At 41.3% G+C, this 25,511-nt stretch overlaps 1 protein-coding gene across 1 annotated transcript; it reads left to right on the top strand.

Annotated features, from left to right (window-relative positions):
- Positions 1–2,434: 2,434 nt before the first annotated feature.
- On the top strand, positions 2,435–23,577 carry slc2a3a (solute carrier family 2 member 3a). Its single transcript, XM_079590087.1, has 11 exons — positions 2,435–2,785; positions 3,800–3,920; positions 12,833–12,931; positions 14,169–14,329; positions 16,071–16,311; positions 17,129–17,291; positions 19,104–19,291; positions 19,638–19,742; positions 19,838–19,936; positions 20,055–20,258; positions 21,470–23,577. Exons 2-11 carry the CDS (start codon positions 3,906–3,908, stop codon positions 21,815–21,817), a joined length of 1,623 nt encoding a protein of 540 aa, XP_079446213.1. The 5' UTR covers positions 2,435–2,785; positions 3,800–3,905; the 3' UTR covers positions 21,818–23,577.
- The last annotated feature ends 1,934 nt before the right edge of the window (positions 23,578–25,511 follow it).

Consider the following 25,511-nt stretch of genomic DNA (forward strand, 5'->3'; position numbering starts at 1 on the left):
ATGAAAATCTTTCAATAAATGTATGGTTATAGTGTTATTTCAGCTTTGTGTTTTAATAAAACGTGTGGTTTTTTTTTCATTTTTGTAAAAAAAATATTTATTAAAGGCAAACCTTGCTGATAATACAATTATTATTATTATATAAATACATTTTTATCAGAATTTAATAGTAGCCTACTTCATTACAGACATCACAAATATCCTCACATCTTGTGCTTTTATGATTCAGCCATGAGAAATTCATTTGGTCTTTATGACAAAAGAATGTTCTTCACAGCCAAAAATTGAAGCTATATAATCCATAGCGTCTGCGCATTTTGGGACCAGACACCCAAGATTGCAGATAACCAGTTGCATTGTGTCTGTTCTGGCACCCAGGGGACATCACCTCACCAGCTGGTGCCAGCAAAAACGGCCCAAAGAGGGTCACTGTGTGTTATAATGAATGGAATAGAACAAAAGCCCTTTCCCCTCTTGTCTAAGGATTAAGTAAAATACTCAACTATATTATCATATTTTATAATATTCTTTTGTGACAGTATTCTCATAACCTCAACAGCAAAGCATGTGTTTATCATTGCATTCGTCACTTTTAGGGAATGAATATCAATATTTCTCCAAAGAATCAATACATTTATAAAGGAGGAAAAAGCAATTACTGCAGTACGGGGAGCAGCAGAGGTTTCCTCATGTTTAAAAATAATAGGCAGAAGATGGCAAATGAAAGAAAAAAGGGCTTTGCATAAGAAACGGCCTTTTGTTTGCCTGACCTTTCCTTTTCTAGTTTGCATTTTGATTTTCAAAGGTCTCAGTCTCAGGGTTTAGAAAAAGCGTATATGACTAACTGCACACGAAAAAGCCTTTGACCTTTTAAGTCAAAATGATTGCAAATATATTGATGATTGTGAATATACTGTATATCGATTTGGCTTCCATTCTAATGTGTGTTGTAAAAGGAGACTGTGTGTATAAAATAAAATCAAAATTTTTACTATAAAAATGTTTACTATATAACTATAGATAATGCATAAAGTGTAATTTGATGACTTCTATCAAAAGGAAAACACATTTATAAAATAATAGTTGGGTAGAAAAATGTCAGTGTGTTTTTTGACTAACCGTGTTATTTCCAGAGGCAAGCACTTAAGTGGTTTGTGGCATTAGACCGCAGAGGCCGCAAAGACCCTGAAGAAGAAGATGTTTGCATTATGCATTTGTAATGCTTAGCTATTGCCAATAAATATGCCACTGGAAATTACTTCACACTATAAGTCAAGTCACCTTTATACAAGATCTAATGGTGCAGTTCCACATTGTGTACTGAGGATGGCAGAAAAGTATCTTTATTGAAATCCCATCCTGTGATGTGGCTGAACACTTCTTGCAACGCAAAACCATATTGAAGATTTTTTTTCATCTTTTTTCAATTGATACGCCCATTTTGCTTGTACATGAAAATATATAATAAATGTAAGTAATCAATATAATTGTAATCTGGTTTCATTAAATGCAAATCTAAAAATATTTGACAATATTCCTTACCCCAATACTATTGCAACCAGCTTAATGAACAGAAAATATATAGCTTGACTGTCTAAAAACCAATTAATAAAGTTTAATTATGTTTGTAGGACAATATATTTTATAATTGTTAGGTCGGGGCAGGTTGTGACATTAATTTTTAGGGCAAGGTGTCACCATGTTTTTTAACATTTTCTACTTTTGATAGTTCCCTTTTACAACACAGGCTTAACGCTTAAAAGCTATTACATTTTAAACACAGATGTTTCAAATACAGAAGTTTACTTTGAATAGTTAGCCGTTTTTTTTCTCATGGGTAAACAGTGGAAATGTTCAAAAACGAACCAATACTTAAACATAGAGTATGTGTATGTGCCTACACATTAATTAACTTGAAAACATTATGTATCCTCATTCCTCCCATAAAAAAAGTATGACAACTAGCCCTATCTCTTCTTATACCGGTATGTCGAGTTTTTTTTTATTATTTCAAGTGCATTTAAGTCAGTAAACAGTTTGGACAGTGCACATAAATGACATTTATAAAGTGATGCAATCTTGCAGTTTTACAAATCATCCAGAGAAGCCTTGTGACTGCTGCAGTAAAATTTGGGCTGTTGTACTGCAGAATTTGATACTGCTATGACTCACGTGCCTTTTATGAGGCCTGAATAAACATGGGTTGTGCCCACTGCTGTTTTCTACGAATATTGATAGATAAAAAAAGAAGAACGTTGAAGAAAAGGTAAGTCTAATTATTATATCCTTTTTTTACTCGACAAATGAATGTCAGTCAGTCGAAGTCTCGTCCCTGCATCCTTTGGAGTTGGTGGTACCCGGCGCTGCATCCATTTGGTAGCACCCATCAGCTGATGCTCTATCAAGGTCACCCGCGCAGAGCATCATGGGCGGTGGGTATCGGATGCGCTTGGTCCCACCCCCACGAGCACAATTCGCACCCTAGCCTCTTACCGAATAACGTATTCCCGCATCACGAGGCGCTATGACGGAACAGCTGTCACAAGGCGTGATGCGGAATACGCGTCGTGGATAAATAAAGGGGCGTGGACGAGGTTTTACGTGCTCAACCGCCGGTATTTCGTCAAAGAGAAACGTGCGGTTGGTCGTGTAGCCTACTTGCTACGTGTGACGAATAAAAGAATACATCATTGACAGTGCGGAATTTCACTAGACTTCAGTCAGTGCCAGTGGGTCACCAGGATACGTGCACGCAAACGGGTGGTCACGACGCACGAGAAACACGGTAAGGCATCCTCAATTGATGATATACATTTAAATAGTATATTTAAATAGCATGTTAATTACCATAGTTGCATGATGCAGGTTATTGTCTTCTATGGTCTTATTTGTTTAATTGTAAATTGATGGAAAGCTTATTCATTAAAAGGAAAATAGTAGCCTAGGCTATGACAACATGTAGTGAATTGTAAAATATACAATGCACAGCGAGATCAAAATTATGTATGAGACCTGTACCTACGTGGGGCTGAAATTATTGATAACATTGGTCGTTTAAAAAAAAAATATATATATATATAGGCCTATATATTATTTTGTCAAACAAAATAGATTTGCTGTGAATATTACGAAAATAATTATACACTTGTAAAATGTTTAATGTAAAAAAAAACAGGGCTGAGGTTAAGAACCAAACCCACTTATCCAAAAGTGGAGTCAGCAATGTGCAGCACCTGTTGAACAACAGTGTAACCAGATAGGATTTTTTGTTACCTTTTTATTTATTTAGGCCTATTTATTTTGCGTTTTTGCAAGGATAAAGGAAGCTGCTTGCGGGTCATCTCAAAAGGTTTGGGGGGAAGGGTCAAGAAAGAATATATATTCTCTTCTTCTTTTATATGCAAGTTGGCTACATATTTTTACGCAAACTTTCCTTCCGAAACGGGTTTCAGAAATTAATTTGATCACAAAAGTTTGCTTAACGATGTAGGCTAATAATGGCAACATGCGTTTACAACATGCGCTTGTTGTAGTTTTATTCAGGATAGAATATTGGCAAAAACATAACTGTCATTATGTATACCCTACATTTTAATATCCCATAGCCTTATATGTTTCTAAAACTTTTGTGTTTTGTTTAAAACATATGTAACGTTAGGATATTTAACTGTGCTGAGCGCTAAAAGATGTTGCGCGATATGATGCGCAAAACATTGTCTAAAAAGTCGTTGTATAATTCTCACACTGCTTGAAGGACGCACATTTACAAAAGTTGTACTATTTTTGCATTTTTTTAAAGGCAAAATAGTCACGAACTGCATCGCATCTCGGCTACAAGGAGATTGTGTGTCAAACCTCACGTCCACGCAGAATTCATCAATCTTGGACGTTTCCACTCTGGCACGATGGAGGGGGAGAAGGTTAGTCCTGCGATAATACAATGATCTGTTCCTACAACTCTACGTGTATTCAAACATGACATTAATTCATTGTACTTGTATTATATAATGGTATACAAACACAACATAATATGAGTCATATACTGTAGCATCCGAGGATCATTTTATTTGTAGGCCTACTTGCAATGACTGTGATGAATGTAGGCCTACCATATATGCTTTGCTTGACTTTGAAGAACTATTTTAGCTAAATGCGAATAGATCATGTGATCATTGTTTCACCATTGAATGTATGTCAAAAGTTAATCAATATGATCAATCAACACTCATGCATAATCTGTTGCCAGTGTTGTTCTGTTTGCTGCGTATCATTGAAAGGAATGTCAATGCAGCTGTTACCCTCAGGATGTTGCTATGACAACAAGGGAGCGGCAGAGATGCTAAGACCTATTGAGATGTAAATGTTTGGAAGAGACCAAGAGAGGGAGGCAGAGTGGGTGATGATGAAGTTGTTTAAATTGGATGTTTACTTTAAATCCTCTCAATGCTCACAACATCAGCAGATTAAATCATTCTGGAGTATATAAGAGGTTGTGAGCAGATTAGATGTTTTTTATTCACAGCTGTCTACAGATGTTACGACTTTCCTGTCAAGGTTGTCTTGTAACATTATACCTTTTAGGGATAACAATAAGGGATTGCTCACCAAAAAATTTAAATTCTGTCATAATTTACTTACCCCCATGCCGTTCCAAATCCGTAAGACTTTCGTTCATCTTCGGAACACAAAAATATATTTTTGATGAAATCTGACACCTTTCTGTCCCTCCATTAACAGCCTATGCAAATTCCACTTTGACGCACCAAAAAGTTCATAAAGAGATCGTAAAACTAATCCATATGAATTGAGCGGTTTCCACATTTTCTGAAGAGACTCGATCATTTGATATGATGAACAGATTGAATTTAGGCTTTTATTCACATACAATTTTATTCACATTCAATTTTATTCACACAATGTTGATCAGCGAACATAAAGAGAAGCTCAACCGAACCTGCGTAATAACACACGAACAAACCTCATTGGTTCTGGCGGAGGCTCAAACGTGCTGCGTAACATACGAGAATGAACCTCATTGGCTACGTTTACATACAACCAACTAATCTGTTAGTAATCGGATTGATGGCTCAATCGGGTTGAAAAGCCTTCATGTAAACACCTTAACCGATCCGATTGAGCTCGATCTGAATGAAATTTCGATCGGCTTGAAAGGGGTGGTTTATTCCTTTTCTAATCCGATCAAGAGAACATGTAAACACTTGATCGGATTGAAAACCTGCACATTTGCAATGACGTTGAAATGACGTATGACGTGAGGGACAAGCTGTTGTAATAAAGTGGCATATTAATGAGTGTCCCGTCATTATAAAATTCTCCTTTCACTCAGCGTCTGTGAAGTGAAGCAGGACAACGTCTCTCCATTCCTTGTTTCGGATTCTCATCCGCAGACGACTGGTTTGAGGGCGCGGGGAGGGGCCTTTTTACGGCGTGATAAATATAAGCAGCACGGCACAATGGTTCATATGTTCATTTACTCCAAATTATGACCAGAAATGGATTAATATTAAATCTGCTGTTTAAAACAAATAAAAAACCAATGTGGGAAAACGTACTCGGTTACTAACGTAACCTCGGTTCTCTCTAGGAGAGGGAACGAGTACTGCGTCGAAGAACGCTACGGGAAAGATATTTCTTTGTCGAGATTGAAGCCAAAAATTAATCCTTAATTTTGTCATATTGTAAAATGCTTTTCTGAAGCATACAACCTAGGCGGAGCAATACAGCTCACCCATTGGCTGCTCTGCCAGAAAAGCACAGCCTATGCGAGGCCAGGACGCTGACCAATGAGGACGCTTCGCGCCCTTCTGCGTCACCTCCCGCCCAAACAGGCGTGGCCTAGGCCTATAAATACGAGCATAGCTGTCTAACACGCCGATTTTCGTCAATGAAGCGACGCAGCGTGGACACGCACGGCATGAGACGCAGTACTCGTTCCCTCTCCTAGAGAGAACCGAGGTTACGTTAGTAACCGAGTACTTTCTCTTACGTAGAGTTCTCTCGTACTGCGTCGAAGAACGCTACGGGAACCCTATGCAAACCGCCGTGCGTGTTCTTGGATCGACACAGACACCTAAGGGCACGCGCGCCCTGGTATACAAGCGCCTACCCCAAGAAGTATAGGGAGAGCGGCTAAAATAGCATCATCCCTTATAGTAGTGCCTCTTAAGGCATAATAGCATATATATGTAAATATAGATATATATGAAGGGTAATAGCATGCTCATGGGACACATTGTCAGTGAGTGATGCTTAAACATTGAAGTGACCTGGGCCGCAGCGCGGGGCAGGAACACTTATACATATTAGGCATTGAAGTGACCTGGGCCGCAGCGCGGGGCAGGAGCACTTGTACATATTACCATTGAAGTGACCTGGGCCGCAGCGCGGGGCAGGAACACTTATACATAGTCTTCTAGACCGAGAGCAGTTTAGCCTGCAACGCAGGAACCTCTAGGTTATAGAACCTAATAAATGTAGACGGGGAGGCCCAGCCTGCCGCCATACAGATATCATGTAACGAGATTCCGCTATACCAAGCCCATGAAGAGGCCATGCCTCTCGTGGAATGTGCTCTGATGCCCAAAGGGCATTCCAAGCCTCTAGATGCGTAGGCTAGCGCAATGGCGTCCACTACCCATCGAGATAGACTCTGTTTCGTTGCGGCTCGTCCCTTGGAGTGCCCGCTGAACGAAACAAAGAGCTGCTCCGTCTGTCGAAAAACAGCGGAGCGGGACACGTAGGCTCTTAATGCCCTGACCGGGCAAAGGGAGCTATTTCCGTCCTCTGAGGCCGGCATGGCCGACAGGGAGATGACCTGAGCCCTGAACGGTGTGTTGAGGGACTTAGGCACGTACCCATGCTTCGGTTTCAATACGACTATAGAGTCGTTTGGCCCGAACTCCATACAAGAAGCTCTCACTGAGAGCGCTTGCAAGTCTCCCACACGCTTCACTGAAGCGAGAGCCAAAAGAAACACGGTCTTGAGAGACAGGTGTTTCATGTCAACTGAGTGAATAGGCTCGAAAGGGGCCCCTTTCATAGCGTTCAACACTGTAGAAAGGTCCCAAACGGGGACTGAAGGAGGCCTTGGAGGGTTTAACCTCCTGGCGCCTCTCAGGAAGCGGACCACCAGGTCGTTCCTGCCTAGTGAACGGCCAAGCGTTGGATTAACGAACGCTGATATGGCAGCCACATAGACTTTGAGCGTGGATGGGGTTCTTCCCCTATCCAATAGCTCTTGCAAGAAGGAGAGAATCTCCGGTTCTCCACACTGAAGTGGTGACAGACCTTGATCTGAACACCATCCAGAGAACACCGACCATTTGGAAGCGTAGAGCCGTCTAGTAGACGGAGCCCTAGCTTGTTCGATCGTGTCTAACACTCCTCTTGGGAGGTTAGCGGGTACCCGATTATGGCCCATACGTGTAGGGACCAAAGCTCGGGGTGAGGATGCAGAATCGAGCCCTTGGCCTGTGAGAGGAGGTCTCTCCTCACTGGAATCGGCCACGGGGCAGTACTTTTCAGTCGCATCAAAGCTGGGAACCAGGTCTGATTCGTCCAGAATGGAGCAACTAGCAGTACTGAGCATCCGCTCTCCTTGATACGCTCCAGCACTTGAGGCAGGAGTGAGACAGGAGGAAAAGCATAGAGCGGGCGGCGGGGCCAGACTCTGGCCAGCGCGTTCGCGCTCTTCGAAAAGAATTCTGGGCAATGAGCGTTTTCCTGGTTTGCAAACAGGTCTATTTCCGCTCTGCCGAACGTTTTCCACAGCAGACGCACTGTCTGTGTGTGTAGGGACCACTCTCCCGTAGGAACGTTGTTCCGTGAGAGTCTGTCCGGGCCTACGTTCAAGTGGCCTGGCACGTGCATTGCTCTTAACGAGCGCAGGTTGTGCTGGGCCCACACCAGTATGCGTTCCGCTAACCTGAATAGGTTCCGGGATCTCACGCCACCCTGGCGGTTTATGTAGGCTACTACCGACATGTTGTCCGAGCGGACCAGGACGTGGTGTCCTTTTATCCGGGGACAGAAGCGCCTCAGCGCAAAGTCCACTGCCATCATTTCCAGGCAGTTTATGTGCGGTAGTTCGGCTCGCTCTGACCACTGGCCAAAGAGCGGACTGCCGTCGAGCAGTGCTCCCCAGCCTGAGGTGGACGCGTCCGTGGACACCACCTTCAGGCTCGAGGAAGTCCCCAGGCTTACACCTGACCGGTACCAGTCTGACGCTCTCCATGGTGTCAGGGCTGAAATGCATTCCTGAGTGACCTTGAGGCGATAACGACCGTGTAACCATGCTCGGCGCGGTACGCGCGCTCTCAACCAGAACTGTAGTGGGCGCATGCGCAGCAGGCCCAACTGCAGCACTGTTGAGGCTGAGGCCATGAGGCCCAGCATTTTCTGAAATCTCCTGAGTGGCACTATGTGGCCGCTGAGGAAGGATTTCGCCATTTGCAGGGTATTTTGCCTGCGCTGTGATGACAGCTGTGCTGTCATAGACAGTGAGTTCAGATCCAGTCCTAAAAAGGAGATCCTTTGACTGGGAAACAGTGAACTTTTCTCCCAATTGACTCTCAGACCTAAGCACTCGAGGTGATCGAGAATTAGGGTCTTGTGGCGGATGCGTTCTGAAGGTGATTGAGCTAGAATCAGCCAATCGTCCAAATAATTCAGAATTCGAATGCCGCGGAGTCTCAGAGGTGCCAGCGCCGCGTCCATGCACACTGTAAATGTACGAGGTGCTAGAGACAGGCCGAATGGCAGGACTGTGTACTGATATGCCTGGCCCCCGAAGGCGAATCTCAAAAATCGCCTGTGACGTGACGCAATTTGTATGAAAATACGCGTCTTTCAGATCTATTGCCATAAACCAGTCTCCTCGGCGAATCTGCGCGAGGAAAGCTCTGGTCGTGAGCATTCTGAACTTTCGCTTTGTCAGCGCTTTGTTCAGATGCCTGAGATCTAAAATGGGTCTGAGACCCCCGTCTTTTTCGGTTCCAGAAAATATCTGCTGTACAGACCCCCTTCGCTCTGAGCTTGAGATAAAGGCTCTATGGCCCCTTTGCTCAATAGCTTCGCTATTTCGGCTCGAAGTAGATGTGCTACTTCTGTTTTCACCGTAGTTTCGACTTTCTCCGTGAAACGGGGAGGGCGTCGATGAAACTGTAGCGAATAGCCTCTTTTTATAGTCTCTAGCACCCATTCTGAGACCCCGGGAAGTCATTCCCATGCATCTGCACGTGTGACTAGGGGTTGAATGTAATCTGGGCCCTGGTCGCGAAATGGCGGCGACACGAGAGCAACCGTGTGCTGTGACATGGACGCCGTGGCGTGTGAGGCGGGGGGCATGTTTAACACAGTATGCATTCCGCGCGCGCTCAGCTCTCTGTGTCGAGAGAGAGCGCGCGGGACGAGTCCCGTAGGGCTCGTGATGTTTGTGAATAAACGTGGGCGCTTGGTGGCGGGCACATTTATAACACCGGGAACACTGTTTTTGTGTACTGACTGACCGTTCGTTAGTTTCGTTTTTACAGAAAACCGCGGAACGTGCAGTGTGTAGTGGTTGTGGGCACTTGGCAGTGGGTCACGCTCACTACATGTAAAACACAATCGGCATGAGCCGATTTTATGTGTGCAGACCCTGCGTTGTTCAGGGCTGTGCTTGCACGGGTTGAAAAACCGGGCTCTGGTCGCGAAATGGCGGCGACACGAGAGCAGTCGTGTGCTGTAACATGGGCGCCATTGCAGCGTGATGCGGGGGCGCGCTTAATCGAGCGGGCAGCCCGCGCGCGCTCTCAGCTCTCTCAGGTGAAAGAGAGAGCGCGCGGTGCGAGCCCCGTACGGCTCGTCATGTTTGAGAATAAATGTGGGTGCGTGAACGCGGGTACATTTATAGCACTGGGAAGTACTGTCTATTAGAACTGACTGACCGTGCATTGGTTTCGTTTCATAGAAACCGTGTGACATGTAGTTTGTAGTGATTGTGGGCGCTTGAAAACGGGCACGCTCACTACATATAATGCACAATCGAAATGAGTCGATTTATGTGTGCAAACCCTGTATGTGTAGGGCTGTGCTTGTGTGTACGAATGGGCACTAGGTCGTGGGCATTACGGATACACACATTACATCATCGGCTGTGGCCGGGACACCGTGTAGCACAGAGAGTACTGTCTATCAGAACCGACTGACCGTGCATTCGTTTCGTTTTTACAGAAACCACGGGACATGCAGTGTGTAGTGATTGTGGGCACTGAAAAGCGGGCACGTTCACTAACTTACATGTGAAGCACAACCGACACGGGTCGATTTTATGTGTGCAAGCCCTGTATTGTGTAGGGCTGTGCTTGTGTGTACGAATGGGCACTAGGTCGTGGGCATTACGGATACACACATTACACCATCGGCCGTGGCCGGGACACCAGTAAATACATTTTCAGATTTACCTGGGGCGTCGTGAAAACGGCGTCTGTGTGCAGGCAAACGGGCATTGATGCCGATTTGGTGACTGCAAAATACACTGGCACGGTCGCGAATGTTGGGACTGTGCGAGCGAGACATTTTAGTGAAATCCGGCCGCGGCGGGATTTTAACACTGTAGCTTTCCTCGAAGCAGAAATGCGCATCCTGGCTGAAAACGGGGCTTTCCGGGACTCCGCGATTTCCTCGTGAATTCAGGAAGAAAAAGGCGCGGGTCGTGAGGACGGTAACGTACGTTCCTCTGCAGAAAAGCAGCCATCCAGCCGGTAAGCGCATCGATGCTGGTCTTTCTCCGTCGACGCTCACGAGCGGCGGGGGAGGGGAGATCCTCGGAGCTCGCCCATCCCTCGCTACCCGAAGCGAGGAGAGAACAGCAGTCGTCCTTCACAGACACGGCTTCATCTTCCTCATCCATGACGGACGCGGCGGCACACAGCGGCCCTTGTCCGTCGGTCAGAGAGTCGAGCGAAGCGGGCGGAGAAGCTAGCGGCAGCAGCGGCGAGCATCTCGTGGTGAAGGGAGGTTCCGGGCTCCGCTGAGCACGGCGCTTTTCACGGCGCGGCACTACAGCGGGCGGAAAAGGGTGCAGCTTCAGTAAATGAACGCCAGGCGAGTCCGCAGAGTCACCGTAGGCATCAAATCACAGTGATGGCAGCCGCCATCGACGAGAGCTGAAGCTGCGTGATACTCACAGGCAGGAAACACAAGCACGTGGTCCCCGTCGCTGAGCGGGGCTCTACACGAGCCACAGGAGGTGCGAGACATCTTGAAAAAGACGCTCGGCTCTTTTAGTGTGGAAAAACTGTGTGACGCGACGGCGAACACACACACAAAACACACACACATAATGTAAAGGATATTCCACGCCGGAGAAGCGCAGCAGGGAACGGCGGCTGAAGGCGGCGATGACCAGCGGCTTCAGGTAAGAGGCGCGTCCTGCTGAGGTGCTTGTTCCAAACGGCTGTGGCGGCTCGAATCCAATCCAACGATGCGTGCAGCTTCGTGAATTTAAGAAAATCGGCGTGTTAGACAGCTATGCTCGTATTTATAGGCCTAGGCCACGCCTGTTTGGGCGGGAGGTGACGCAGAAGGGCGCGAAGCGTCCTCATTGGTCAGCGTCCTGGCCTCGCATAGGCTGTGCTTTTCTGGCAGAGCAGCCAATGGGTGAGCTGTATTGCTCCGCCTAGGTTGTATGCTTCAGAAAAGCGTTTTACAATATTACAAAATTAAGGATTAATTTTTGGCTTCAATCTCGACAAAGAAATATCTTTCCCGTAGCGTTCTTCGACGCAGTATGAGAGAACTCTACGTAAGAGAACAGTTAGTATGCGTAAACAGCGAGGAACTCTATATTCGTGCAAACTGGAAGTTGCGTAGCTGTCAATGGAGGGACAGAAATCACTCAGATTTCATCACAAAGATCTTCATCTGTGTTCCGAAGATGAACAAAAGTCTTACGGGTTTGGAACGACGTGAGGGTGAGGAATTAATGACAGAAATACAATTTTTGGGTGAACTAACCCTTTAATACATTTCCAAATTGAGCGTTTGACTCAGAAGGCATTTATCAGATGACATTTGTTTTGAAACGTATTTTACTGAGTCATCGTGACTTGAGGGTATTTTTTATGATTGCGGAAGAGAGGGAGAGCGAGTAATGGGAATAATGGGATCCGATTAAAAGGAAATGATGCTATTGATCTACATTTTCAATCTAATTTCTTACAGACAATTGCATCTAGCTGGTGTTGCTTAGATAAGGTCAAATGAAAGCCCTGCAACAAAGCATCGACCTGCAGCCTTATATCCTTGGTCCTCCATTGCTTTTATACAGTTTATGGTGAACACTATGAACTCCTTTTGGTGTAGTCCAATTTCTGTAGGATTAAGGTCATTTGTGTCGAATGTCTGACCATCTCAGCATCACACAGCCCTTCAAAATTCACAGTGTCAGCACTGCTGCCCTAGAAACCTGCAATGTGTATTCACAGTATTGTCTTACAGCTGAAGGCAGGGCGTTTTAGGACATGGCTGGTTTGTGATGATTACGATGAGCTCTTTATTACGTTGTTTGCTGCTGCCTTGTTTACGTCCCATTATTTACTACATCAGACGAAGCAGTGCAGTGTCTTTCTCTTTAAAGAAATCAGTCAAGCGAATGTTAACGAAAGTTGGTGAATAGCCAGTAAACTAGGACTTTAAAGAAACACACAACGCAAGGAAAAGCAGGATTAAAATGGCGTCTTTTAATGTATTGGTGGTCAAAAGAAAAAAAGGAAAAAGAAAAAAATAGTCAAGCTAAAATGATGATCAACTGTCCTCTCTTGTTTTACAGAAGCAGGTAACATGCTACCTCCTGTTTTCTTTGTCAACGGCTGTAATTGGCTCCCTGCAGTTTGGCTACAACACAGGAGTCATCAATGCACCAGAACAGGTTAGTGTGTGTGTGCGTGAGTGTGTGTGTGTGTGTGTGTGTGTGTGTGTGTGTGTGTGTGTGTGTGTGTGTGTGTGTGTGTGTGTGTGTGTGTGTGTGTGTGTGTGTGTGTGTGTGTGTGTGTGTGTGTGTGTGTGTGTGTGTGAGAGAGAGACTGTGTGAGACTGTGTGTGTGACTGTGTGTGTATAGTACCTATCAAATAACACACCTACACAATCGTTCAAAAGTTTGGGGTCTTTTATTTTATTTTGGGGTCTTTTACAAAAGATTTTATTTTTAAATAAATGAATACTAGCTAATATTCAATTCAATAGTGACAGTAAATGCATTTACAATGTTGCAAAAGAGTTCAAATATATGCTGTTTCTATTTATCAAAGCATCCTGGAAAAATTTATCACAGTTTCCACAAAAATATTAAGCAGCACAACTGGTTTTAACATTGATAATAATAATAAATGTTTCTTGATCCCCAAATCGACATTCAATACTAGAATGATTTCTGGAGGATCATGTGACACTAAAGACTGGAGTAACGAAGCTGAAAATTCAGCTTTACCATCACAGGAATAAATTACATTTTAAAGTATATTCCAATAGAATTTTTTTTATTATTGTAATATTTCACAATATTACCATTTGTACTGTATTTTTTATCAAATAAATGCAGCTTGGGTGAGCAAAAGAGACTTTTTGCAAAAGAGAAAATTCTTACCAACCCTTAAAGCCGCGGTCACACTAGACTTTGAGCACACAAAATTTCGACGGACACTGTAACGGTCATGATATGACATCACACTCTGCTGCGTCTTGAATTAATTTGTATTTTCTATTAACATGAATTCAACATAAATAGTAATACATTCAAAATGTAATAATATACAATCTACTCGACTTTACTGCAAACATATGCGGTCTTTTAATTCAGCCAAGAGGTCACGCCGTGATGTATAGATCTTTTACTGGTCACAAGAATTCTGCTAATTCGACAGGTCAGAGTTCACCGAACTTGAACTTTGGAATGCAGTGAAACTTTTCGCATGAGCTTGCGTTTACAGTCTGGCGCAAACGTTTTAATGGAAGTCAAAGGAACAAAATGTGTAGTATGAACCCCCCTTTTGAACAGTAGTGTACATATTCATTATTCATATTATTTTCTTTGGAGTAATAAGTATGAAAAGTATAAAATGAGAATTATGCAGTGACCATTTTAAATTGGAACCTTTTAACCTCTTAGAAATTGCGGGAGTTCTTCAACGCCACATGGATGGAGCGTTACGGGGAGCCCATCAAACCGGGCATGTGCACCATTGTGTGGAGTTTTGCTGTGGCCATCTTTAGCGTGGGTGGAATGATTGGATCATTCAGTGTCGGTGTCATAGCCAACAAATTTGGAAGGTAAGTGGAAATTCATCTATAATGCTTGATATGGCAAATGTTGACCAATTTAAATCTTTTATGGACGTCCTGTGCTCTGAAGTTCTGTGCTCCATTTTAAATCTAAAGAAAGAAATCTAAACCTTGTGACTTCTTCCGTGTCAATACTCATATAGATTTACAATCATTGGTAAAGACACATTGAGGTCAGAGCCATGGCTTAGTGCCTAACACATTTTTTCTAGTACACTGCACCATGACGCTAATGCTGGCATTGTGGATTTGAACCTGGCTTGTGACATTTCCCAGTCAACATTATCTCCATCATTTGTCTTCTCTGTTTAATTTGAATCAACACATGTAGCAAAAATGTTGCAAATATGTACAGAGCAGTTTAGTGTAGCCATTTGTGTTGTTATGCTGGGAATCCTGAGCAAGATAATACATCAGAGTATGTTAAGAGTTACTCACAATGGTGTTTTAACTGGACAGTAAATGCTTTATAAATAATAAAGCAGTTTAACGAAATGAGGGCACTCAGGGTAGAAGAATTGACCTCTGTCTTCCTCTCTGCTTATACGCTGTCCACGTTGTCAGAACAGTCACATTCAAAGCAAGCATTCATGTGTGCTCAGTGGCCTTTGTTCTTTTTCTGCTTTCTTTCTGTGGCCTCCTCTGTCACCCTCCCTGGTTTTGCCTATTGTTTGGTTTTGTCAGTGATAACTATGTATTGTGGTAATAGCAGTGTCTGAAACAAGAAGAATTCACAACACAATAAACAGTAACTACATTTTAAGTTTGACGCTTCATACGTCCAAAAGTTTGGGGTTTTAAGTAATATTTCAAATAAATGCTGTTCTTTTGAACTTTTGATTATTAATCAAAAAATAATGTCAAAAGTTGTTACTGTTTCTACAAAAATATTAAACATTGAGAATAATACAATTCTATTATATTTAAACTATATGTATTCATTTAAATAACATATACTAGTATATCAATATAATAATTACTATTAGGCCTACTTATACTGTATGTTAGTATAAGTATTATGTTAGTATATTATGTAGGAATAGTATTACTATATTATTATATATATGTTACACGGTGGTTGCAGCAGAGATGACACAGGATCTAAGTGCAGCAGCTTTATTCAAAATCAAACTCAATAATCCCCAGAACAACTAACTCAACGCAACGTAGAACTGACAAAGAAGTGAAAGAAACACAAGGCTTAAATAGACAGAAAACAGAGAAACTAACGAGACTAATTAACGTGGACACACCTGAACTGAAACTCAAATCAAAACAGTAACCATGGAAACAAGCAGGCAGGGGGCGGGGAAAGACAGAACTGAACTAATGGACAGAACACAGACAAGAACAGAAATCAAAACAAACTGGCATCATGAATATATATATATATATTCATATATGATATATATATATATCATATATATTTCATTAGAGTTTAGTCTGTTACAGTTTGACATGTTTTATTCTGTCATTTTGCACATTTTTGTCAACTAAAAGTATGTCATTTTAGTCAGAGCAAAATGGAATATAATGAATGAATATGACACAATGAATATTGACAAAATCTAAACGGCATATTCGTCCAAAGACAAAAATGATCGGGTGCAAGTCTTAACACTGTGTTCCTCTCTTTCTTGCTGTAAGTTTTCTCATTTCCTCTATTTGTTGTTGAATTAGTGTTTCTAATTCAATTGAACTCCCTGTCTTGCCTGTTTTTTTTCTACAGACGTAATTCGATGTTCCTCGTGAATATCTTGGCTCTGATTGGTGGGAGTCTCATGGGACTGTGTACTCTCTGCTACTCCTATGAGATGGTCATTGCCGGTCGGCTGGTTATTGGGCTGTTCTGTGGCCTCTTTACTGGTCTCACTCCAATGTATGTTGGGGAAGTGTCGCCCACTCCCCTCCGTGGGGCCTTCGGGACGCTGCACCAGCTTGGTGTTGTGGTGGGCATCTTAATTGCACAGGTAAAGCACTCTATGTCTGCAAGGACTGGAAAAAAGTTTTTTTATTTTGTCTATCAAGACCAGATGGTTTATTTAAAAAAAAAGTATAAATCATTTCAAGAGCCTTGTGACCTCATTATATGTTTGTGCCACGACAAAGCCTTGTGGAAATGTCCCGTCCAATTGACCGGTCGCAAAGACCTGGCCCCCTTAGTTACTGTCGCTATGTGTCTCACGCCACACCATGTTCTCACGCAGTGAAAAATACATCACGGAGCAGAGAAGACACTGACAGACAGGACAGACCAGGTTACTTTTCGGTTACTTTTGATATTAAACATATTAAACAAAGTCTCACCTTTCAAATTTGGTCATTTTTTTAAAGAAATTTAAACAATAAATACCGTTTTGTGGCTCTTTAATGTGTCTGACAGATCGCTGTAGAGCCTCAGTTAAAGCTGCTCGTGAACCAATCATCTTTTCCTTCTAGTTTATTTATAGCATCAAATAAACATGAATGAACATAAGGAATGTTGTTTTAACCGTGGAAAGGCGTCAGTACACTCCGTTTTTCAAGTTCAAATCCTCCCATGTTAATCTACTAACTCGCCTGACTGCTTTGTTGGACAAAATGGCGGATGGCGAAGTATGATTGGTCAGATCACCTGTCAATCAAACTCCCATGGAAGGGTCAATTAGCAATGCTTTTACATTATATTAACCTTCTAGTTGAATCTGCCAATTCAAATTTCAGTTTGCGAGCCTATATGCTATCATAACTTAATCAGTTTTAATTGAATGCTTGTAAATGTTTTTGTATTGTGTCCTTTTCATCTAGATCTTTGGTCTGGAGAGTCTGCTGGGTTCACAAAAGCTTTGGCCTTTACTTCTGTCTCTAACCGTGCTACCAGCCATCCTGCAGTGTATACTGCTGCCGTTCTGTCCAGAGAGCCCTCGCTACCTGCTCATTAACCTCAATGAGGAAGAAAAGGCCCGCAAAGGTATGAGAGAGATCACAAATGAGCTTTATCTCCACTGAGCTGCAGCCATCATTATTTGAAAAACACCCCACATGTGCACGATTTTACCAGCACTAAACTTTGAAAATATCTCACCAAACAATATATTGCTCAGTGGAAGTGACCGACAGAGCTTAAAATATTTTTTGAACTGCATTCATTTCTTTGGGAGTAGTATTGTGCCAAATGCACTTAACCTTATGTTCCCACTTAATGCTAATTATGTGCTGGTGACAAAATGAGATAAAACATCTGCTTAAACAGAAGCCCTTTATTAAATAACATATACAGCTCATCATTGACTGGAGCAGGATGGAAAAAAACTAAGTTATAGTCACATTTACTACATGATTCATTTTACACCAGATGATTTTGCCAGAAATGACTAATAGATGCCAGCACAGCTTTTGGAAATTCTGTTTGGCAACGAATGGCAAATGGAGAGTCAAACACTTTCACTCTCTTTGCAAATATGTTTTGTTATGCTAGGTGGCGCAGAAATGACACACTATAGCTTTAAACCATTTTTGTTTTTACCTACATTTTTAATACAACATGTTTTGCTAATATAAAAAATCTGTATTTTCATTATGTTTCATTATGCACAAACGTTGTTATGACATTTATAATTTCATCAACATTATAAAAACAGGACATTGCAGGACATTCAGTAATGGGTTTACCAAAAAACATTTAAGATGCAGACTATTAGAGAATAACATTCACTTTTCTGAATTCAAAATTCATGTTAGAAGAACTGACATTGCAATTTTTTGCTTTGTTTTGGCAGTAGATACTGACGTTACTTTTTCATAAACCTCATTGATGTAATTTGTTGTGAATCTAATGTTCTCACCTCATATTTTTATGAATTAATTAGAGTAATAATAGTAATAATGGAATGTTTAATTAATTGTCTTCAATAATAATAGAACCAGTGCCATTGCCATTTATGATGTTGTTCAGGTATAAGAATAAATTACACATACAGTAATAAAAGAAAAAAGTGTGCAGTAAAGAAAAGAGAAGAGATGTCACGGGACGGGGGAATCAAAGACGGCAGGCAGAGTTGAAGGATCCAAATGCAGGGAGATTTGAATGAAAATAAACAATCATAACTTACGTCAAGAACTAAATAACACTGAGAAAAACAAAGAAACCACAGGGAACTGGAGACACCTGCATGACATGAAACAACGACCGAACAGAGAACCAGAGAAAACAAGGGCTATTTAAACAAAGGGGTAAACGAGCTTAACAAGGGAAAATGACACACCTGGAGCAGACTAATGAAAATGTAAAAGACTACAAAACTACAACCTGGCCACAGGAAACAGGACAAAGGAAAGAATACAGAAACTAGACACAAAGAAACTACAACATAAAAGGGTGTGTGCACTGCATCCCTGCATAATACTGTTTAAAACTGTTTGTTTTATTTTAATGAAAGTCATCAGTGGTTCTACACCTTTCTGACAGTAAAAAATTAAGATACAGAAACAATCCCTACTTTGGTATTGTGGTTTACTGTTCCTCATAGAGGAATCAAAAGCTTGAGCCTTTAAGAGTCCCTGATCTTGACAAGAGTCCAACAGCAGCTTTTGGCATCTTCTTTGACATTGATGATGTAATGGTTGCCTAATCCCCTATAAATCATCAAAAATACACGCATATGATTCACTTTTATTTAATTATTTGAAAAACAGCTGCTGAAAATTCTGCCTTCCCATCACAGGAATAAATAGAAAGATTAGATTTCTATGGTAAGTAACCAAACCTTATATTGTCCCCTAGCACTGGTGCGTCTCCGTGGTTATGAGGATGTTGGGAAGGACATGCAGGAGATGAAGGAGGAGAGTGCGAAGATGGCCATGGAGAAGAAGGTGACCATCCCAGAGCTCTTCCGCATTGCTGCTTACCGCCAGCCCCTGCTCATTGCTGTCATGCTGCAGCTGTCCCAGCAGCTCTCTGGCATCAATGCTGTGAGTGACATCATTTACTTAAATAGTTTTGATTTTGATATTCTTTGTATGTTATCAAGCTGGAGTTTGTTTATTAAACATGCAGGGCAACCACCCAGAGCTTTACAATAATCTAGCCTTGAGGTCATGAACGCATGAACTAACTTTTCTGCATTTGTCATGGAGAGCATGTGTCGTAATTTAGATACATTTATATTTATCTACAGATATATTTTTAAGATGGAAAAATGTGGCTTTCAAATGAAGATATGTTTTAAATGTGTTTAATATGCAATTGCGTTCTGATTTTACTGTCACTTTACATTCTTTACTTAACCATTTTGCCTTTTCTTCGTGTTTCTCCAAGGTATTTTATTACTCAACTGGTATTTTTGAGTCAGCCGGAGTGAGTCAGCCCATTTACGCCACCATCGGAGCCGGAGTAGTTAACACTGTCTTTACTGTAGTATCTGTAAGTATTTAATCATTTAACTTTAGGAGAACTCTATGTGTACTGTAACTGTGATGTGTTTGAGATAATACTTCCATTTTATCCTTTTCTAAAAGCTATTCTTGGTTGAGAGAGCGGGACGGAGAACTTTGCACCTTATTGGTTTGGGTGGGATGGCCATCAGCGCCTTGGCCATGACAATCGCTCTCTTATTGGTGGGTCCTTTTGTCTGTTTTCATTTTGTTACAGATTCAAAAAAGGCCCTGTTAATATCTGTCCATCATGGGAATGTTAATGCCATACCTATGTTTTCTTACCTTTGTCCCTGAGCAGAAGGACATTGAGTCTCTACGCTACCTCAGCATTGCTGCAGTCTTTGGCTTTGTGGCCATGTTCGAGATGGGCCCTGGACCCATTCCCTGGTTCATAGTGGCTGAACTGTTCTCCCAGGGGCCACGTCCTGCTGCCATGGCCGTTGCAGGATGCTCTAACTGGACAGCCAACTTCCTTGTGGGAGTCAGCTTCCCTAAATTGGAGGCGAGTTTAATTTAGATTGACATTTAAAGGTGCAGTAAGCGATTTCTGGTAAACACTGTTAATATTTGAAATCACCAAAACAAACACGTCCCTACCCAAAAGGATCACACCCATATCTTGATGCTTCAACCGCCCCATTCACGTTAACGCTATGCAACACAGGCAATGAAAATGTGACACAATTAAGGGGTTATAGCGGTCACTAAAAGGGGAACCAAAAGAAAAAACATATATTAGGAGTATGTTATCTCACTTTTTGGACACACTTTGGGAGCCGTTACAGCTTTTTAATATAAAAAATAATAATGCAAATGAACAAGCAAGCGACAATGACATATTGTCGTATATTCACATTTACAATTATGCATTTGGCAGACACTTTTTTCCAAAACGACTTACATTGCATTTCAAGGTACACATTTTACATTCTTATCCGTTCTTGCTTTCCCTGGGAATCGAACACATGACCTTGGTATTGCAAGCGCCAACGCTCTACTGTTTGAGCTAAAGGAAAGCCAGCAAAAGACAGCATATCTTTGTTCTATGAAACACAACATTACTCACGTATCAAGAAGAAATAAAGCAATCTTGGCGTCCGTTTTCAGGCCTTTCCGCTATTTAAGGTCTGTCCAGCGCTCGAAAGCTTCTTCGATATTAACGTGGGTCCTTCCTCTTGCCTGATTGTAACCCTTCTTTTTAAAGTTATATTCCCCTGGCCTTCTCCTCTTTTGTGTTTTCTCTGCCATCTCTCTCTTTCTATAGTCGTTCTGATATCTGTCTTGTACACAAAGCTCTCTCTTCTCCCCCATCATGTGTGTATACTCCCCTTACTGCTAATTGGCTACAAGTGTGTTTTGGTGCTTGGTACGATCCACTTTTTTTAAACAGCGTTTTTCAATAATCGCTTACTACACCATTAGAATAAATTGATATTACTTTTTACAATACTATGAATACTATGAAAGTAAAACTATGAATAATTTTGTATGGAAATCCAACTTTCAAATTAAACAATTTTTTTTGCTTAAATCCCTCATCTATGAACTTGAAATTAAAATAATTTTAACCCATTATAATAAAGTTTTGAAATAGTTTTCCTATTATAATACATTTTTATCACATGACTACTGGGTTATTGTAATCTTATTTTGAGTTCAAATGTGTGCACAATATCAGAATTAACTTTTCTTCTTATTGCTTTTGAATTACAGGAGCTGTGCGGGCCATATGTCTTCATTATATTCATGATCTTCCTCATCTTCTTCTTCATCTTTACGTACTTCAAAGTTCCAGAGACCAAAGGGCGAACTTTCGATGAGATCGCCTGTGGTTTTAGTGGGTCTCCGCCTCCGGCTGCCACCTCTGTGGAGGAGCCAGGCAGAGTCGCACTTCCCGCCTCTCCGGTCAAAGAGAAAGTCCCGTTGGTGGAAGCTTCCAAATCTTCCACAAAACAGGGGTCCAGCTCATCTGATGCCGCAAAGGTGGAAGAGAAACCTAGCTCAGTTACCCAGCCACTGGTGGATTCTAGTAAAGAGGAGAAAAATAATTCCACCATCTAAAAAATGGTGTAACTATATAGCTAAATATGATTAAAGCCATGACATGCATCACTGAAGATAGAAATATAATATTAGAGGTTATTTACTAGAAAGAGATTATTTAGGATAAACAGATTAAGAACAGAACCACAATGGAATGTCACAGATCACCTAGCTAGATTTTGAAAGGATATGGGAGCTCATAGCACATGAGAATATATTATTGTGATGGTTTATATATTTGTGATGGAATATATTTTGACAATTGATGGTTTGGTGCAATACTGATTCGTTTTAAGGGTTTTATTCTTTTTTTGCTAATTTATTCCTGTTTGTGAGTTTTTAGTGCAGTTTTAATGTGAATTATCAAATAGGACAGTTTCCTATATCAAATCGAACTGAAAAAGGGAATTTTTACATAATTCACTCACCATTTCCAACTGTCGAACCTCAATTTCTTGCTTTTAGAAAAACCTAAGTGTTTTTCGCTGGAATGATAGTCGGTGATCATCATAATCTAAAGGTTTTTGCACTGATGATTTTTATTTTGTATAATATATAATGTATATACAGATATATACGTTTTCATTACTTCAAATCACTACTACCATTTATCCAAAACACCTAAAACATCTATTTAATTAGAAGATTAATTAACAATATTTATATTTATAGGTAGTGCTTAGCTATAAAGCTTATGCCAAGAATAAAATCGCTAGTTTACTGCCAAAAATAATATATTTAATGAAAAAAACTCTTCAGATAAAGAAGTCACTCATTCATCTAAAATCACAGTAAAGTTTTCATTGTAGAGGACGCAAAAGGACTGACCAGTGTTCAATGAATTATACTGTATATACTGTATACGGCATCAATAACTAGACTTGTCCACATTTCAGATATCCGCGATAAAGATTTTTAGCAAATGATGTGATCAGGGAGGAAGTTTACTAGATTATGACCATTAATAATGCTATTGAATTTCCTGTGTTTTAGTGTACCCGCGTTACATATGTGCTGCACTGACTCACTTTGAGGTTTGACAGAGTAGTGAGAGAAGTCTCACTTGATTTAAATAAATGTCTGACTGTAGTTATGCACTTTCCGACACTTTGTTTGAGTCCCTTTCCAAGAGAACATATACAGTATTTATTTATATATTTATTTTTTACTTTGTCAATAATTTCTTTCATGTAAGTCGAATTGATAGATGCTTTATGCTGCCATCGCTTATGTGTTGCTTTTTTTTGTCTAGATATTCAATGTGAAAGTATTTATTAACAAGCACCTTTGGCCAGGGGTAATATGAAGAACTGCTTTTTCCCATTTCCGTGACTTGTGATCACGTATGTGTTGCACAGAGACAAACTCAAAAACAAAACAAAAAGTGCAAGAAAGACAACATTCCTCGCAGTAGTGCCGTTGTATTCCAGCGGTCCAGAGCAGCTTTACATTGAGCCAGCCCTCTTCTAACACTAATACAACCATCGTAATAAATGTTAATGCCTTTCACATACTGTACCTTTACTGTGCATAATGTACACAACACACAGTTGCTTACTGTACAGTTAGAAGAGCATCACCCTGTAAATACCTAGGTTAATGTTTCTGTGTTGAATGGTGTAATTGATGTAATTGCAAGTCAAAAAAGAGTGTCTGCTAAACAGAAAAGTTGATGGTTTGACATTTGTATATTTTATGGTGGCTTTTCCTGAATGTGTATCAAAATCATGAGTGGTACTGTGTACAGTTGTTGTATAATTTTGTGAATAAATAGTCTAAATTACTTTGTTGGCCTGTTTCCTAAATGCAGTTAATAGGATACATCAGATTTAACCAATGTGCAGACTTTATAGGCTAATGTGCATAAAACAGATGCACATAATCAGTATTTATAATGTCTTTCGGACTGTAAATCGGAGAAATTGTGTGGATATTCAAATTAGGCAGGGTCATTTGCATGATGCATCCGTTTGCTCTGAGTCCGCGTAAAAAGACTAACCAATCATAATCAAAGGTGACCTTTGAAGCCAATCAGATCTCTCTAATAATGCGTCATCAAGCCTGCTCCTGGTTAACGACCATAGACAGTAGTTAACGACAGGCAGGGGCGGATCTAGGGGGTGGCCTTTGCCTAAGCTTGGCCACCCCTTTGGCCACCCCTCTCACAACTGCTGTTTCTCTCTCTTTTTTTATTGTCAAGAATTACGTTTTTTAAACGCAGAACCGTCTTTTTAAAGTCCCACTCCGATCATATTTTGAGCTATTTTGAAACATTCCCAGTGGTCTTTAAATTATGATTATGCCATTTTTAGCCAAAATCTCAAAACCTGTGCCGTTTTCTGGGACTTCGCTTCAGCAGAGCGGCAGTAGCTCATTAGCAATTCGCCTCTGCGTTGTGGGCGGAGCCGTTGGCACGGAGAAGCATTACAGTATTATATACACGTTAATTATTATTATCCGAAGTTAATCAAAGTTATCACCGATCACCGATCATTATTTCACTCCGAGACGTCGCGGTAAAAAACAGCTCGACTTCGTCTCAATATTTCATCCCTCCCACAGTGATCAATCAGGACATATTTAGTATCAGTGGATTGCTCGGAATTTCGGGATTATTATGATGCTAATGTCACCGCTATATCTGAAAAACTGACTGACTCTCTCACGAGTGATGGACTTGACACACGAGAGGACAAACGACTGCGACAGGCGAAACTCGTCGCCACCCGGCGTGTGCAAGTCTACTTGGACGAGCGCGGAATGTCGCCGGTTGCTTGGCTGGAGGAGGCTGGCTGCCCTCTCTCTTTATGTAATGATGTAATTACTGACGGGATCAGTCTGTGCTCTCCAAACTTTAGTTTTGACGATTGATAGACGGTGAAAAGTGACTTATTTGTTACAGTATGTGTTCCAATTTGAGTATGAGCTCGTGGCCCCGCCCAGTGGAGTTACTACGTCATAACTCCAGTCTATTTTAAACGGCATTTTAGCGTCTGCTACTGATTCACAGACATTTGAATGTAGAAATACTCAGAAATACAACTTTGAGCTTATTTTTCTCAAGATATGTCCTCTAACATCAGAAAAATGCCACAAGAACATGTTAACACCTAGAAAAACATGATTTTCATCGGAGTGGGTCTTTAAGACAAAAAAAAAAAAACGAGACGCACACTCCAACTGCACCTCAGCGTCAGCGCAAGTCAAACGAGCGCGGAAATGTGCAGGTGCCAAACGAGCTTCAGCAGAACAACAGGCATAGTAAATATAGAGTCAATGTTTCTCAACTGGTTGCAAGACCGTAAATAACAAGCGTAAATCTTTGTTTTTCTGATGCCACTTTTATTTTGAAAGATGTGTGTGAAAGCTGGTGACACTTCTGTCAGATGCTGAGAAAAGCGGCGCGCGTTGTCCTACATCAGTACTATCTTCGGTAAGATGAGATGTTGTCAGGCCAAATGTCAGTAAAACTAACTTTCCTGTCCTGTCAGCCGTTGTACTGTGCTCGCGGTGCGCAAATACGGCGTGCTGTAGCCTTAGTTTTGACGTCAATTGACTCGTGAAATAATCAAAAAGGCGATTAAAGCTGTGTCAAAACTGCATGCATGCAGTCTGTGTCATCTGTCATCTGTCTGTGACTAAAATAATCTGCTATGTGAGATCACAATATAAGGCACAAACTGATGTCATTTTTAAATGTAGCCTACAAATA

The sequence above is a fragment of the Phoxinus phoxinus genome (assembly GCF_949152265.1).
Source record: "Phoxinus phoxinus genome assembly, chromosome: 19".
NCBI classification, from domain to species: domain Eukaryota; kingdom Metazoa; phylum Chordata; class Actinopteri; order Cypriniformes; family Leuciscidae; genus Phoxinus; species Phoxinus phoxinus.